The 16,692-nt window shown below is 39.2% G+C and overlaps 1 protein-coding gene across 9 annotated transcripts in view; it reads left to right on the top strand.

The window, feature by feature from the left end:
- FNDC3A (fibronectin type III domain containing 3A) overlaps positions 1–16,692 on the top strand; it is a 115,510-nt gene that overhangs the window by 58,281 nt on the left and 40,537 nt on the right. For 5 of the 9 annotated variants that reach the window (XM_051779300.1, XM_051779303.1, XM_051779302.1 and 2 more), the window contains 4 exons: positions 6,365–6,441; positions 11,001–11,238; positions 13,034–13,306; positions 15,351–15,409. In XM_051779300.1, coding sequence (XP_051635260.1) covers positions 6,365–6,441; positions 11,001–11,238; positions 13,034–13,306; positions 15,351–15,409 — 647 coding nt within the window. Of the gene's footprint in view, positions 1–718; positions 765–1,721; positions 1,775–3,259; positions 3,356–6,364; positions 6,442–11,000; positions 11,239–13,033; positions 13,307–15,350; positions 15,410–16,692 lie in introns of those variants that run through there. The other 4 variants (XM_051779304.1, XM_051779306.1, XM_051779307.1 and 1 more) reach the window with 4 other exon arrangements.

Raw genomic sequence — 16,692 nt, 5'->3', positions numbered from 1 at the left:
AGTGTAACTGTGTGTTGTGAAGTTTGCACCGTTCAAAGGCATGGACTTGCAATCTTTTTTTAATCACAAAATTACACCATGGTCATTGTTTAGAAACAGGTGAAGTAAAAGTACATTTAACATTTGAACATAGAAACCATTGTCACCTTTTTCCTTTGAAAGTACATGAGGCCATTATAAAAGAAAACTGATAGCTATATTCATGATAAAGTGCTACAGGAACCTGTCATCTCTGCGCTTTGCCTATGGGAAGGGATTACACATCCTTTTTTTTTTCTCTCCAGAATATGTATGTGTGGTTTCATGGGAAAGATCAGGATCTTATTAGGATGTGATCTTTAGAAATATTGTAGTTAGGCTTCATAGCTTTCTGTTCTTTTATCCATTATTCCAAAGTCTGTGTGGATGAAACTGATGCTTTTCCCCCCTGCTTTTGAAAGCAACTATGATAATGTTTTATCTTCAGTGTTTCCTTGTGTTTGCCAGCCTGCTGCCTGCTGATAGATTTTTTTTATTATTATTATTTTTAGCCAATTAATATATTTAAATTGATGTTGCTGCTTTGTCAGCTGCTGTTTCCCAGCCTTGTTGGCAAAAGTAGACAGATGGATGGGGGAAGGGAAGAGATTGTTTCATCAGGGTGAATTCAGAGCATAAGGAATATGTTAAATTGACAGCATTGCAAGCTGAAGTCTTCTGATTGCCTGTGTCCTTGCAGCATTCACAGTTCCTTCCTGTGCCTCTTCCCCAGCTCAGGCCTAACAGTAAGTTCTGTGCTTGCTTCTCTTTTTTCTTATTGCTTGCTTTTATTATGTTGCACCTAGTATGTGTAAAGCTGCTGATATTAATGTAAAGTACTGATTTGGAAGTATGTTTCCAGGCACAGTTTACAAGACAAATGTAGACCCATTGGTGGTGGTTATCGTTACTGATTTTTGCAATTAGTTGTAGCTGTTGGAAGTCCAAAATAAAGCTTTGAAGTCTTAGCCCTTAAGTAAAAGACAGAGTGGTGCAACTGTTTGTGGCATCTGGGACTATTGATTTACTGCAGCTCATCAGTGTTAGAGGGGTGTGCTGCTACGTCAGCTGTGCGCTCTATTGTTTCAGCTGCTGTGGCCTTTGTGTCTGATCCTGTCAGTGCTTGCGTCAGTGATGCATATCATCGCCTGTGTGATGTCAAAGTGTGGGTGTTCGGTTATAGAGCCATAGTTAACCTAATGTGCTGCAGTAAATCCTGAATGCTATTTCCTCCTGGGGATAGCAGTGATTCATCACTGTTCACATTAGACTAATGCTAAGTATAGCAGTGTTCATGAGCTGCAGTATCCACATAGATTAGTATCAAAGTCATTGCAGCCTTCCAAACGCCGCCCTGGAAAGTGTTTGTTTGCAACCAGATCTGTTTGTGCACTCCCTTTCTTAGGTGTAAACTGATTAACAGGTCAGCTCAAGGAAAATCCTCTGGAAGGACTAGGCCGAAATAATTCTTTAGCACTTAATTATGCCAATTAACGTAAAAGCTTTCGGCTAAATGACTCGGATCACAGCAGGCAATGACAGTTGGTAGATTACAGTAAAAACCGGGCCCAGGATGGCAAAGGATGCCGCTGCCCCTCGAAGGGCGGAGCGCGGGGCGCGGAGCGGCCGCGGGGCGGAGCGGGCACAGCTGCGCACCTGAGGGGGCCGCCCCTCCCTTCCCCGCCCCGCCCCGCCCCGCCCCGCCCCGCCTGCCGCGGCGCGCCGGGAGCAGCGCCCGCCCGGCCCGAAATGAGCGGTAAGGATCCCGGGGCTGCGGTGAAACACGAGAGCTGCGGGCGGGCGGCCCCGCCGTGGTGCGGCATTGGCGGATGGGGGAGAGCTGCGGTGGCTGGAAAAAAAGCCTGAGGGGCAGGAGCCGGAGCGCTGCCAGGCCCCTGTGCCGGTGACGCGCTCCCGGGCCCCGGAGGCGGTGGCTGCGGCCCGGGGCCGCGGTGGCCCCGAGCCGTGAGGGGAGCAGGGCGGCCGTGAGCTGGGAGGCCGCAGGAGCCGGGGTGCTGTAGCGCAGGGCCGGGCGGGGAGTGCCCCGGAAGAGCATTCCCGGCCCCGGCTCTGGGAATCCGGTGTGCGCACCTTTGCCGAGCGCCTTTAGGAGACACTTAAAATGGAGCGATGCTTAATGGTTGAAATAAAAAATAAATGGTGTATCTACTAGGCGAACGATGGCGGTATCCTCGGGTTTTCAGGTTTTGCTATGCTTAGATCAGCTTGTCACGATCCCAGCGATGATGCAGCGCTGGTAATTTTGCCACACGTTTATGGTGGCTGTAATGAACATAATGGGGGGTTTACAGTCTACTCAGATAGACACGTTGGAGAACTTCACCTGCTGTTGCTACAGGAAGGAGATATTCGTCCCGCTGTTGCGATTTTTAGCACAATAATAAACAGAGTGTGGTGAAACATCCTGCGTTGAGTTAAATCAACCTTTGCTGAGCTTGATGAGACATTTTTCAGTAATAAAGTAACATAGTTATGTGTTCGTTTTCTCTCCCACAATACTTCTTTTCCACTTATTGTATAAGAGAACTTATATACCTGAAAGTATACAGAAGATTTGAGACGTCCTCTTACGACATTCAAATAATCAACATTCATAGTACAGTGATTTGGATTAAGTCAATTCCATTTATCCCCAATACAGAAAATTAGATGTTTGCTTAACATTAATTCCTCATATTGTTATCTGCTGGTTCTAGATAGTAATTCTCATGTCATGGTAAAGCACACCGGTTTTGTCATGCAACAGCCTAGCCAATACCTAAAAGCATGAAAATTACTCTTGTGGTGTATTTCACTGAAGGAGAGCCAAGATTTTCACATTAGCGAAGGAAAAAAAACCAACACATTTTTATAACATTTTATCTCTAGATAAAATTTTGGAGGTTATAATATGCTTTCTGTCAAGAAATCAGTAATTTTACTGTAAAACCCAGTATTCATTAAAAATACATGTGAAGTCTGCCAACTTTTTGTCCCATGCTTTCCATTTTCCTGGGTGTTCCTTTGCAATCTAAGTGCATTTCACAGCCACTTGGAAGTCTAATCACGAGTAAATTAGAGTTCTTGAATATTCAAAATAATGTTTTCATTACTTCTGATACTTTAAAGTGCTAAAAATGGGATGCAATTTTTGAAGCTACTGATTTGACTCTATTCTAACACTGCAATATTTTTTCAGGTTCATACATTGCCTTTATGTCTTTATTTTTGTGACTGCTAGGTTATGGGTTTACTGAAAATGGCTTTGTGGATCAACCTTTGTACTGGATTGGAGATAACTGCTTTTTTATGTTTGTTAGAGAGATTAAAGTGCTAAGTAAGTAAGCTTTAAAAAGGTTGTTAAACAATATTCTTTATATGTTTAAAGGAAAACAGAAAAGACAAACACAGATACTCACTAGTTCACAAAGAAACTGGCTGTTCATGTTAGAGTTCCTTTATCCCCCAAGGACATTGTGTTCTGTAAAAAATTCAAGTAACTGTGCTCTTAATTTACTTGAAACTTACACAGTTTAAAATAGTGAGCTTAATAAAAGTGTCAGTGTTTTATATTAATTATAGAAAAACTGCAAGTAAACAATGCAAGATACAAGTCATGTAAAATCCATCTTCTGACGTAAGAATTGAAACCATTATTTGTTTGAATGGCAACTTAAAATAAATATGCTTCCATTATTGTTGACCTTTTTGCATTTATTGTAAGCTAGCGCTGCAAAGCACTTTTTTAGTTTCTCTTGCTGCTTTTCACTTCACTTTTGTTTCTTTTTAGCACTTCAGACTCAGGAGAAACTTTTGCTGAAATATTTTTGAGTTTCAGATGAGCAAAACTACCAGAGGAATGTTCAGATCCCAATTTATAGCTTACTGTAGTCCTTATATTCTTTGTTATTACACAGTTCAGTTAATCATTCAGTTAAGACCTTATTGTTAAAAAGTCTCATCACCCCTTCCCACTGTTGTGTGTTAGCATTTGGTTGATAATAAAGCTGTGGTTCTTTTTAGGTAATATGTTTGAAAACTGCTTTATCTTATCCCAAAGAAGTCCCTATAGCATGTGTAATGAAGTTGGATTACATGCTGCTTTTCTAAGGAGTGCTTTTCATTCCTTCTCTCTGCTCTTGGCAGTCAGACATAGGTGCCTTTATTTTTCTGTCAAGCCCATACTTATCAGAATGAGGTATGCTAGTCTTATATACTGTACTTTGCATTTCCATTTGCAGATCTAACAGAGTTTAGAAAACATTAAGGTGGAGCTGTGAACACCCTTTCAGGAATATTACTGAAACTGCACTAAGTTGGATTGGTGCTTTTGATAGCTTCGCTACACTGAATTGGAAATTTGGAAAATGCATTCTAGAATGTCTGAATCCCAACCTTATGCTCTTGTCACAAAACCTGCTCGAATTATATTGCGTATCAGTTTTTCTTTAATAATTAAACTTCAGTGACTATTCCCTTGTGTGTTTTAAACACAATAATGTAAGGACATCCCTGTTGAAGCCTGTGCCAATGTGCCTACTCTGATAGAGGCCAGTATCAAGTACTGAAGGGGACAGCATAAGGACAGGACAGGCACACAGAAAAAAATTTCTTGTTTCTAGATTCCTGAAACAAAAGTAAATCTTGTATTTTTTACAACCCTTAACAGACTAGCTCTCCCAATCTGAACCTAATCTTTGGTTCCTGCAGTATTCTTAAAGCAATTTAACTTACACAATTTAGCTGCGCATTTCATGAGACATCCCTTTATCTGTTTTAAAACTTACCCGGTGAATTGATTTACTATATCTGGTTCTTGTAAATGAGATATTATAAATGATCTATCTTTCCATTTGTGGGCAGTTTATGGGTGGGGGTTCTTGGGAAGTCTTTTACTATTTCTCTGCTGCCAGCCCTTTGAACCATTTTCAGGTGGAAAGATCCTGGTCTCTTATATCTTTCCTGGTAAACAGGTAAAAAGCCAGCGTAAACTTCCTTTTCTGTGTGTGTGTCCCCTTTTCTAGTTCTGTGTTTTCTTTTTGAAAGGTGGAGACAAACATATTACTCAAGATATTGAAAGTACAGTGTGAATTTATACCACAGCATAATGATGTTTTCTGCTTGTTCTCTGTTCTGTTACTTATGAATTTTAATTTCTGCGAATGCTACTAAACAACGCATGGCTGGTATTTCTTTCAAAATATATGTAGTAGCTGCACAGTATGTTTATTTACATCTAATTTTTGGCTTATTGCTGTAAATAAATACTTACAATTTTGCCCAGGTGCTTCACTTCACATTTATCAACACTGTTTCTTCTGGTTTTTTATCATCTGGTCATTGAGTACTATGAGATCTTTTGCAGCTCTTGGAGAACATAACAACAATTTGTCACCTCCCTGGTTTTTTTTTTCCAGAAGTTTTGTTTAATACATTGAACAGGTTCTTTGGGTGCCTGTGGGACTTCTTTGGTCACTCAAGCCACTTTGAAAGCTGATCATTTACATATCTTAATTTCCTGTTCTCAAATCAGTTATTCATTAAAAGACCATTTCCCTTTTTAACCAGAGGCAGAGTTGCTTCTTTAAGAGTCTTTGAGGGACATTGTCAAAAGCTTTTTGAAAACCCAAGTATGTGACAGCGTCCCTGTGCTCTTTGAAGGTATCTGATTTTCCAGGCAATACTTTATCTACTAATGCCACCTTACCACATTACCATTGTGTCATATTCATCTAAGTGCCTCCAAACTCCATTCTTTATGGTTTGCATGGTACAAGGATCATCATGGTATCATGACTTTTCCGATTAGTAGGAGTAGACTTCCCAGTGAGTAATACACTGGCTTTTTCCCTGGGACCTTAAGTTAGTGACCAGTTTGCTACTTCCCACTGCTGTGCTACTGACACTACTTTAGATGATAAGACCATAATAACAGAATAGCAATTTTTTAAGTACTTTTCCTTGTAACTCTTTAACTGCTTTCAGTAATTTGTTTCAAATATCTTTTTGATTTGTTTGTTTTAAAGTCTCTTCTGTTGTCTTTTCATCTTGGGTCACTTCTTTTGACTTGTCATCTGTTAAGATTTGACATGAGCTCTCCTCTGAGCTTATTGACAGAAAAGGGAGAAATATCTGCCAGTGGGTTTTTTTTAACTTGTTTCGATTCAACTGATTTTTAGATTTCAAAGAGTGCCCTTTGCTGTAATTCTGTCTGTACAGTTCATTGCCTTTGTTTATCCATGTTATCTTGTATATTTTTCACTGAGACTTTGCTATTCGGTATGTTCTTTCAGCTTTCTCAAATTATTAAATGGTGTTGTACTGAATATTTCTGTAACCCACTTAGGTCCTGCTCAGGTTCCAATGATGTCCCCAAATGGTTCAGTGCCTCCAATTTATGTGCCTCCTGGATATGCCCCACAGGTATGTCACTTCACTTGATTCTTATTTTATTTCTTTTCATGCGAATTATGGGAGTAGAATCACAATAGCTAATTCAGGAAAATAATTTGTCAGATTTCAGAATCACTGTGATCAAGCAAGTAAGCAAGGGGAGATGTCCCATGGTGTCTCTGAGATGGGAGACTTCCTATGCTGTGTATGTGCCTGTTTGGTTATATATTAACTACGTACATGACAATAACAAGCACAGTTCCTTGTTGAGTTCGGACTCCTGATGTACTAGATGCCCTCAGAATATAAAATACAAACATGGCCCAAATAACTCCTTGTGTAGGACCTGTACTGATTTCTGTGTTAGTGGATTTTTTCTCTTGGCTGCGGTATAATTTTATACATGTACATGGTTCATGTCTGGGAAGTTCCCTGCCGATGAGGAGTAAAACAGGTCAGTTGAAAAAGTATAGCAAACAACATGGAAAAATGTCAGCTGTCCATTGGGGAAAAGTTATCATATAATAGGTGTTTCTACCACTTACCTTAAAATGGGGCTCTCATTTTTTTACTACTGTGTGATTCTTAATTTAGATGCTTGAAAATTAAATGTGAGCTAGATAACCTGGACATCCTTTAAAGTAGATTAAAAGGATGATTCCTCTTGGCTATTTTTGACACATGTATTATAATGAGATGTGTGGCCTCCTAGATGGTGTCTCTTTCTTTCCCTCAACTGAGAACAAGTTGAGGAGTTAGTAGGTCAGACCTGGAAGTTAGAACAGAAGAGTGCCACTCCCCATGATGTAAGTCTCTCTCAAGACATTCTGTTGTTGTAATCAGTCTACCTCTGGCTTGGTGTGCATCCCATGGTGTACACCAAGAAGAGACTACAACTTGTAAAACCCAACCAAAAAGCCCACAGTGTCTAGCAGATGTTGGACTTATTATCTAAACAGCATTAAAAAAAATTGTCCTCTGGCAAAAGAAAAGTCTGTTAGGGTAGGCAGAGTAGTACTCTGTGATTTTATCTTTCTTTTGAAAGTTGGCTGATAAGTTGATTCTATGTGTACTTCATAGTTGAGTTCCCAAACAGGCAGAAGAAAAATGAATTACAAATAATCAGGAAAATCCATTTATCTTTGGGTCATAGTAAAAAGTCTTGATTCCTATTAGAATTAATTTTTAAAGAACGGAAAGAAGTTTTGAGATAAGTGAAATTCTGAATTTTACCATATTTCTGGAATATTTAGCTTCAGTTGATGAAGTTAAATATTAATTAAACACGAAGTACTTCATGTTTAAAAAGTTGTGTAACCTGTGCCAGTCTGAATAATGTTTTTAAAATTCATTTATCCTTCCTTTGAAAACAATTTGAAGCAAAGAGGCTAAGGGGCTGGACCTTGCTGAGGCTTGTCCATGAACCTTTCATTGGAGTTTGTTAGTGCAAGCAGGTGTTGTGTTAGACTTTTAAACTGAAGGTGCCTCACATCTGCTCAGCGCAGTACAGGTGGATGAGCTGTTTTTGTCTGAGTAGAAGTACCATAGTCCAGGAAAACCAATCATTTATAAGCCTTCTGAAGTGTTTGCTATTGACAAAATATAGCAGCCACTGAGGTTTATGATGGAAGTTCCTGTTACAAACCAGAAGATTTGATAGTAGTGTTGCAAACAGGCAAGTCTGTTGAGCTAAGAGTTCTCCTGAACGTAATGCAGTCCCAGCAAAGTAACTTAGCTGGTTTCTTCAGGCATAATATATTTTTAAATGTCAGCAGCTGCAGTTATATTTTCAGATAAATTGGAAACCAGTTAAATGTCTAAAGCTGTCAGCCTGGAAGAACAACTTCAGCATAACCATCCTTTGTCTATCCATTTTCATTTAGTTCTATTATGCTTCTGCCTGCTTCAATGCCTGCTTGGCAGTGATATAGCATACTGTCCTCTGTTAGAAGTTGGGGATGACTACTGAATTAAAGATTTATTTTTCTTATATCACATAAATAAAAAGCAATTCATAAGGTGATTTTTTTTTTCCTTCCTCTTCTTTTGGAACTGTAGTTGTAAAACTCTGAAAGAAAGCACATCTTTATTCATCCTCTCTAAGCTCTCTATATTGACAGTCTAGTGAGTTTTCCAGTGATGTTTGGTTGGTTCACTCAACGAAACAGGCCTATGCCAGAACCACATGTTTTGCTAGCACAATTAGGATAATAGAGAGCTTGTTTACTTTTTTAACTTAGAATTATATACTTGGCATGATACTCTTACTGCTGTTTAGAGGGTTTTTATCTGTGTAGTTGTCCGCTCGAGGCCTACCACTGAGTAGATGTTTGATCTAGAAACACGGTTACAGACTTGTCAAAATCTTAATTTTACACTATTAGACTTAAGGTCCCTGCTCTTATGAATTGGGTGTCTGTTTCTGAGGTACTTAGGCTATTAGCAGACCCAGGGAAACAAGTTATAAACTCAGTAGCTTGTTTGTTTTTTAATGGAAGCTACTTCCTACGTAATCTGAATCTGCTCATAAAATCATAGTAGATTGCAATGTTTTGGGGGGGTTGTAAGCAAAAAGGACTTAAATAATTAAAACTACATTTCAATGTTTACAGAATTTCATTGGACATCAGAAGTTCTAGTTGTATTTAGTGCTGCTAATAAATTTTGCCTTTAGGATACCATACAGCTGTGGTTACACAGATATGAGTAGTGTTGTCTTTAGTGAAATTACTCTTTCACAATACAGGACGATTTCTGTATACTGAAAATAACACATTTTTTAAAGTCATGTGATATACATGTGTTTTAAAGCTGTGTTCACTTAGGTAATTTATATTAATTTCCAACTCTATTTATGTAAGTAAAGTAGGATTAGCTCCATTATGTACATATTTCTATGTCTTCTGAATGTTACTGCATATGCATAGAGATCTTCACTTTACCATTACACCAAAAGCATGCAGCTCTCTCTACAGTGCTCTCTCAGTACAGTGGTGAAGTTTTGAAAGTCTCCTAGACCTACCTCACTTATTGGTTCAGCTAGCAGGATAGTTTTGGGGTACACGAATTAGATTGCTGTCAGAGAAAACAAAACCAGAAACTCCATTCCACTTGTATCAGATGCACACCAACTTCTAATGGAGACATGGTAAAACCAATGATTGATCCTCTAAGCAGCTTTCTGTCATGGACTTGGTGGAAGCGTTCACACCAGGGCACGGGACTAAATCTAGCCAAGCATAAGCTGTTAAGCTTAAACAGTGGAGCTGGAAGCAGTTTGGCAGTGTTTCGATCTATTGTTCTGCTCCTGTTGCACAAGGATGTTCATTGATGTATGTGTACATGTCCCCATTTTGTTTCAAATGTTAGTGAAAACTTATGTCATAGGGTTGCATTGTCCCCTGCTATTGAATGTGGTTGTGATATTCCGTTCTTCTCCCCCTTTTCTGGATAAATGTTTCATTCAAAAACTTACATTGCAGTTTTTGCTGTGACATTATTCTACAGCATTTTACTAAGAAATAAAGAACAATTTATTCATTGGCATCCCATACGCTAAAGTTACTGATACCATAATACACACAAGTCAAATTATGCCAAGATGTCTGTAGGTGTCTAGCTGTCACCAACAGTCATGTATTTTTGTGAATTTACCAATATTGATCCAAACATTTAGAGAGAATAATGATGTGAAGTACTTCAAGGAAAATGCTTGTTTCTGGTCCAGTTGATGACTGGACCAGAAATACATTTTGTGAAAAGCATTTTCTGCTTCAGCACTTTGTACAATTTGTGCCCTTGGGCCTTCTTTCCATCAGACCCATCACATCTCCCATTTGCTAATTTTTCTCAAGCCTCTGCACAACAGAGTCTAGCAGAGGCTGCCACAAAGGCCCCCACTTTCTGGGTAGTATGTGGTTTCCTTAAGGGTGCAAGACATTTGAACAGGCAGGAGGATGGGGGAGAAGAAAAAAAGATTTTTTTAGAACTACCTTGACTTGTGAAGGAGTCTTGAGAGGGCTGACTACCACCCTGCTAGTTTATTTGCTAACAGTTTGATGCAGACAGTGGCTGCTGCATGCTAAAGGGGCAGTATGGCAAGTGCCTCCTGGGTTAGTGTTGGGAACAGAACAATAACCACACAGCTTGCCTTTTTTCTCGCTATTCTTTCTCACTATTTTTGTGGAGTAAGGTCTGTCAACTCACTCTATGAAGCAATCTAGTTGTTATGCTGTAGAACAAATCCTAGAAGCAGTGTAGCATACAAGCAATGTGAATGAGGGTGGGAATGGGGTACCCTAAGGAGAAGCCACACTCGTGCCATAAACATACCTGGCTGTTTGTAAGACGTTGTTACAGTCAGATTTTTTTAACAGTATTTTTCCCTACCGCATTGAGAAATTAATGGCATTGCTGCAGTTAATACACGTAACATAGATAGCCCTTCATTTGTCCTACATCAGTTTTCTTGAGCTCTTCTGTTTGCCTTTCCTCAAATTTAAGGGCTTTACTATTCCTAGCTTTGTTCAAGTATCTGTAGAAACTTACTGACATTTCTCTTTTGGTATGTGGTGTCTCTCACTGTACAGGTTATTGAGGATAACGGTGTTCGAAGAGTTGTGGTGGTTCCCCAGGCTCCAGAATTTCATCCTGGTGGTCACGCAGTAATACACAGGCCTCCACATCCCCCACTGCCCAGCTTCCTTCCTCTTCCAACCATGATACCCCCTCCACCACGTCACATGTACTCACCTGTGACTGGAGCTGGTGACATGGCAACACAGTACATTCCGCAGTATCACACCTCACAAGTCTATGGGGATGTGGGTAAGTAGCTCATCAAATATTGCAAGTTCTGTCAAAGGGAATAATATTCTCTTCATTTCCAGCGTCTGTTATGCTGCCGTGTACGCTTTATCGAGCAAGACTTATAGCTTGAATGGGAGCCATACACAGAATTTTTTATGAGGATACCAGCCTTGATTTTACTGAAGCTTATTATTCCAGAAGCTCTTTTAATTTATTTGACTTGTCTCTTCAGTGATCCATTAAATATGCAGATTACTTCTTATGTGTATCAGTTGTAGATTTACCCAGGAAAGCAATGCAGAAAGTGTTTGTAGTGGTTCAACATTTAAATCCATACCTGTGCACTATTCCGAGAGCTCATGTCTTGCAAGTATCCTGCTTGAAGCATTGTACTGGTTTAAAGGTAAACTGGCAAGAGAAATGAACCCAACTCAAGAGAGACCACAAGTCAGAGTTACAATTTAATAAAAAATAATACAATAATACAATTATATGGACAAGCAGTTGGTTTTAACCCACAAAACCCAGATGTATAACGCAGCACCCTGGGGCACGAACTGAATGGTGCTCGTTGGCCCCGTGCTGAGCCCTACATGGTCCCCGCTGAGTCCACAGTAAAAGGGGAGGGGAAAACCTGTTGATGAGAGTGCTCGTCACTGTCTGGTCGAGGGTGGTGATCACAGTCCGGTGGAGGTTCTGGTCCTCCTCTGGATGCAACCAGTGGTACCAAGAACCCAAGATTATATACACTCAGGTTCGAGTGGGAATGCCCAGTACCTCCCCCAGGGCGGGGAGTTCCACAATGGGTGGTTGTGAGTCAGGAGATATTTTTGGAATCCTTGGTGTCCTGTTAGCAGACACGACCCCTCAGGCTGGGTGTGGAGGTGCTAGTGACTCCCTGGAGGGGAGTTAACATTGCCCATAACTACAGCCTGAGGGGTCAGGTGTGCTCTGGGCAGCTGCTGCAAATGGTCTATTGTTAACAGTTTCTGGGAAATGGCATAGAGGGTATAGAATACACAGTTTGGGTTGCACCCACACTGTGATGAACTGCTCCCGGCTGCTCAAACTAGGACAAGAATGAAATAGGAAATCTTAGTATTGATTACAGAAAAAAGTGTGCCATTTTTCATAAAACTTTATGTATTTAATTGAATGTCCCTTTGAAGTCCAGTTTGAATAATCAGGTGCCACTAACCTAAGCTTAATACTGTAGTTGAAACTTTCTTTGGTAGTGCTGTTGACATCTGCCTTTAATATGGTTTATTGGCAAAAGTGTATGTGTGTCCTAACTCAGGTCGGGTTGTTAGATTAATATTTACATTTCTGGTAGACTTGCTTTTCTTTAGATAAGGCAGGTGCCAACCTTGAAAGGCTTTCAAAGAGCAATTCTAGGTTGCTGTTTTTAGAGAAAGCTCGAAACTGTGGAAGGAGAGGCTAAACACAACTGCTCAGCATTCTAGGATGCTACTAAAATAACCTAAAGATGGCCTACATATAGTTGCTTAAATAGTAATGATGTACAAAGTGGTCAGAAAAGAATATACCAATGTCTAGATCTTCCTGGAGTTCTTAGTTTTTTTCTGTTCTCAAGTTGTACTTTATTTCTTCTGGTGCTACTCTGATAACAGTACATTGCTAGATGCTCTTTGGGTGCTTATTTGTAGTTTTATTAATTTCCTGATTTCCTGATGGCACTTGTCTGCTTTTAGTTTGCTAAAATATAAAGGATACTTTAATGAAATAATATTTTTCCAGATTTCTGCTGCCAGATTATATCTCTTAATGATTTCTTTTTTCTTCTTTCATTTAGATACTCTGCCTGCGCATGGAAGATCCAACTTTAGGGATGAAAGGTCTAGTAAAACATATGAAAGGTTACAAAAAAAATTAAAAGATCGACATGGAACTCAGAAGGATAGGTTAAACAGTCCTCCATCATCTCCTCAGAAATGTCCTTCTCCTACAAGTGAACATAATGGACTTACAAAAGGACAAGATGCAGGTGGTATAAGCACAGGTTCTACCAAAAGCAAGTCTTTGGGTAAAGGAAAAAGCAATTCTCAGACGGACACAGAAGTAGAAGGTAAGTGTTATCAAAAGTAATATATATATATGCACATATAAATATATGATGCAAGTTCAGTGTCCAACTGAGCATAGCATTTGTAGAACACCACACTTTGACAGTCTTGCAGTTGAGAAGTAACCTGTAACTGCACTGCCTTACGTAGAGTGGAGTTAAAAGGCAATTGGCTTGCTCATCACGTTGGAATGATGGGCCTAAGAGAACAAAAACAACTGACATGGAAGTCTCCATCTAAATCTGAGAAAATATTATCAGTCATACTTCATAAACATAACAGTGTTTAAAGAAAAATCTCTGCTTTGTCCAGAGTTATTGGTTCTTGCATTTTTAGGAATCTCTGAATATTGATGGCCTGCTTGATGTTGTAGAAAACATGGAAAGAACCAGGTGTCTGATACAGGAAACCTACATTCAACTTGTTAAAGAAGAATGTTTTGTAAAAGAGATACTGCTGTTGTATGAAATCCGTATAATGCCTGTCCCTACCTACTCTTTATTGAAGGACCCTTGTAGGAAAAGACTTGTCCTCACATTAGTCCATGGGAGTTCATGTTTTCTAGGACACTGCCATAGGGAGTGTGTTTATTATTAATATCTTTATTTCACTTGTGATCTCACAGATAGACTGAATTCACTGAGTCTTGGTCATACAGTCATTGTCAAATCTGAAAATGTGTCACTATGCAACTTTGAGGTCATTGGCATAGCCCTTCAGATTCTGAACACATCAAAGGCTTGTTATCACAGCCAAAACCAGTTTTCTCAGAATAGGAACTGGTAACTGCTGATGTTGAGGGGGAAAACAATCGTGTTTTTTCTCCACTCGCTGAAGTTTGCCTTGAGATGATAATTTTATGACAATGTATAGTAGATTGCTGTAAACCAAAGGGACTGTGACAAAAGTACATCTAATCAAAACCAGGAAATCTCAGCCTATGAGAGCTGTTTAAAAGTATGTGTAGATGATACCCTGTGAAAACTTAGTACCAAATGCCACCTCTGAGATACAGCCTGAAGTCAGAAGTTGGGAACTGTTGCTCCAAACTTCAATGAATACTTGTCACTATAGTTCCAGAGTCTTGACTTCAGTTTACTTTGTTAGTTGGTACTGATCTGTGAGCTAACTTTACCAAGGCACAGGTGATAAAATGTACTGTTGCTTACATATGTTACAAAAATTATGTTAATGGTTTCTTTAGAAGTATTTTACTTAAGAAATGGAAAAGTCCACTTTTCAAAATTATTTAATTCAGGAGACACTGGGGAGACATACTGAGACTTAGACTTGTCAAGCAGAAGTCAGAGAACCATTTAATTAGTCTCAACAGCATAAACCATCTTAGAAACAAAGTTGTAAATAGATTTGATCTGTTTTGTTTTTTAAAGAATTTGTTTTTTAAAGAATTTTGTCAGTCTTTGTTTTTCTTTTATGTTTAGTTTAAACTAAAGGTTAAGTGAATTAAAAATCACTGGCCGCACTATCAAAACTGAGTAGTACTCTATCAAGATAATAAAATTTTAATATTGTGTAAGAGAGAGTACATAAAACACTTTCTATATACTGTGAGTCCTTTGAAACTCAGCAATACCTTCAGCTGAAACAAAAGACCTTAGATTCTTTCCCTTGCAATTGAGGGAGGCCAGCAGTGTTACCAGTAGGCTTCCAGATGATGTGCAATAACATATTTAAAACTACTGCAACTTGACTGCATCTACATCCAAAGAGAAATCTATGGAAATATCTCATCCAAGATCAGTAGTTCTCTAGAGCAGTAGTTACAGTTATACATTAATAAAAGATAGCCAGGCTTTCTGTATTCCATAAATCATAGGACAGATTTAGAAATAGTTTTATATTAACAACTTCATCAGGAGCTTTTTTGGTTTTATGTTACCTAGACGAATGCAAGTTAGCAAGGTGTTCTGTTTTGTAAATACTTTCATCTGTGTGCAGTTGCTGATTTTGAAGAGATATTTCACTGTAAAGTCACTGCATGATATTCATGGGTACTTTCTGTTCGCTTTGATTTTGTTTTTTAAGAAAAGGATGAAGAAACAAAAGCACTGGAAGCACTTCTTTCTAATATAGCCAAGCCAGTGGTAAGTAACAAAAGCTTTCAATAAAATCAGAATGTATCTGTTGCCATTTTACAGTTACACCTCCTTTTCTCTCTCCCGAGTTTAAAGCATCTTTAACTTTCCACACTAAAGAAAATTCACTTATCTCCCAGTTTCTGAAGTGTAAACAACCAAAGTAATTTTTAATGTATTAACATTTATGAAGCTAAAATTGTCTTGATACTTATTTATTATGCAGAATTCTTCTTTGCCACTCTGTGAATGTCAGTATTAACAGTAGTAGGCAGTAGTAGCAAGAGACTGAAATCACCTGAGAAGGATGAAGATTGGTGAGACAAAGATACCAAAACTTTATTGAGAGGCTAAAGGGCTGAAGTAGAGTAAACAAAGAGTACAGACTGGAATTAAGAACAGTTCATTAGGACCAGACTTAAAGAAGCTGAAGAAAGGGTCAGAAGAATTTATGGCTGTAATAAATTAATATCAGTCTACATCTGATAACACTGATTTTTATCCAGGATCTGGAGTGTAATCCAGCTTTCCCACATCTCATCTTTCTTCTGACAGCTAGAACCTCCAAAGTCCTGCCAGCAGAGGTTTTGCTGCCTGTTGTACATCTCATCTCCACAGATGTTAGCAAACACCTACTGCTATCACTCTGGTAGATCAGGCAGTAGAGACTTGTGCAGGGGATCTGAAGACTATAGGTTTGCTGTAAGATAATGCCAGAAAGCGTTTAAGGGATTCATTTCCTATTAAAAATACTACTCATTACTAATGAATAACTTAGCCTAACTAATGCATTACTAATAAGTGACAATGTGCATGGCCCTTTCTGTCCTGACTAGAAATACAGGGACCAGTTCTCCAGACGTGTGCGTAGTCCTCTGTCAGTGGACAGGACATACAGAATGCCATCCAAGTTGGGGTATTCTCAGTGGCTGCATTGCCAAGGGGAACTCTGAACTTCCTAAATTAGACTGTGAGAACTGTGGATCAATGAGTGTGGTCTTCTGCTGTGTTGCTAATAACATAGGGAAAAACAGTGGAGTGCTAGTACTGTTGTTTTCTTTCACTCCCTTCCATCCCAACTCAACCATCCATGCCTTTTAGGCAAGCATGCTACTTGCCTTCCCTACCATGTCCTTGCTTGAACGACATTGTATGTAGCTGTGTGCCTACAAGTGATCTCTGCAGACCTCAGAAGACATCACAGGCATAGGCAGTGGTGGTCTACTACAGACCACATAGTGTACATGAGGCAAAAGGCCAAACTTCCGGCACTTGGAAAGGCTTATGCTTTA

Source organism: Manacus candei, unplaced genomic scaffold (genome assembly GCF_025592945.1).
Source record: "Manacus candei isolate 608988 ecotype Guabito, Panama unplaced genomic scaffold, ASM2559294v1 h1tg000014l, whole genome shotgun sequence".
Taxonomy (NCBI): domain Eukaryota; kingdom Metazoa; phylum Chordata; class Aves; order Passeriformes; family Pipridae; genus Manacus; species Manacus candei.
The sequence above is the reverse complement of the archived record's forward strand: the minus strand, read 5'-3'. Positions and strand labels throughout refer to the sequence as shown.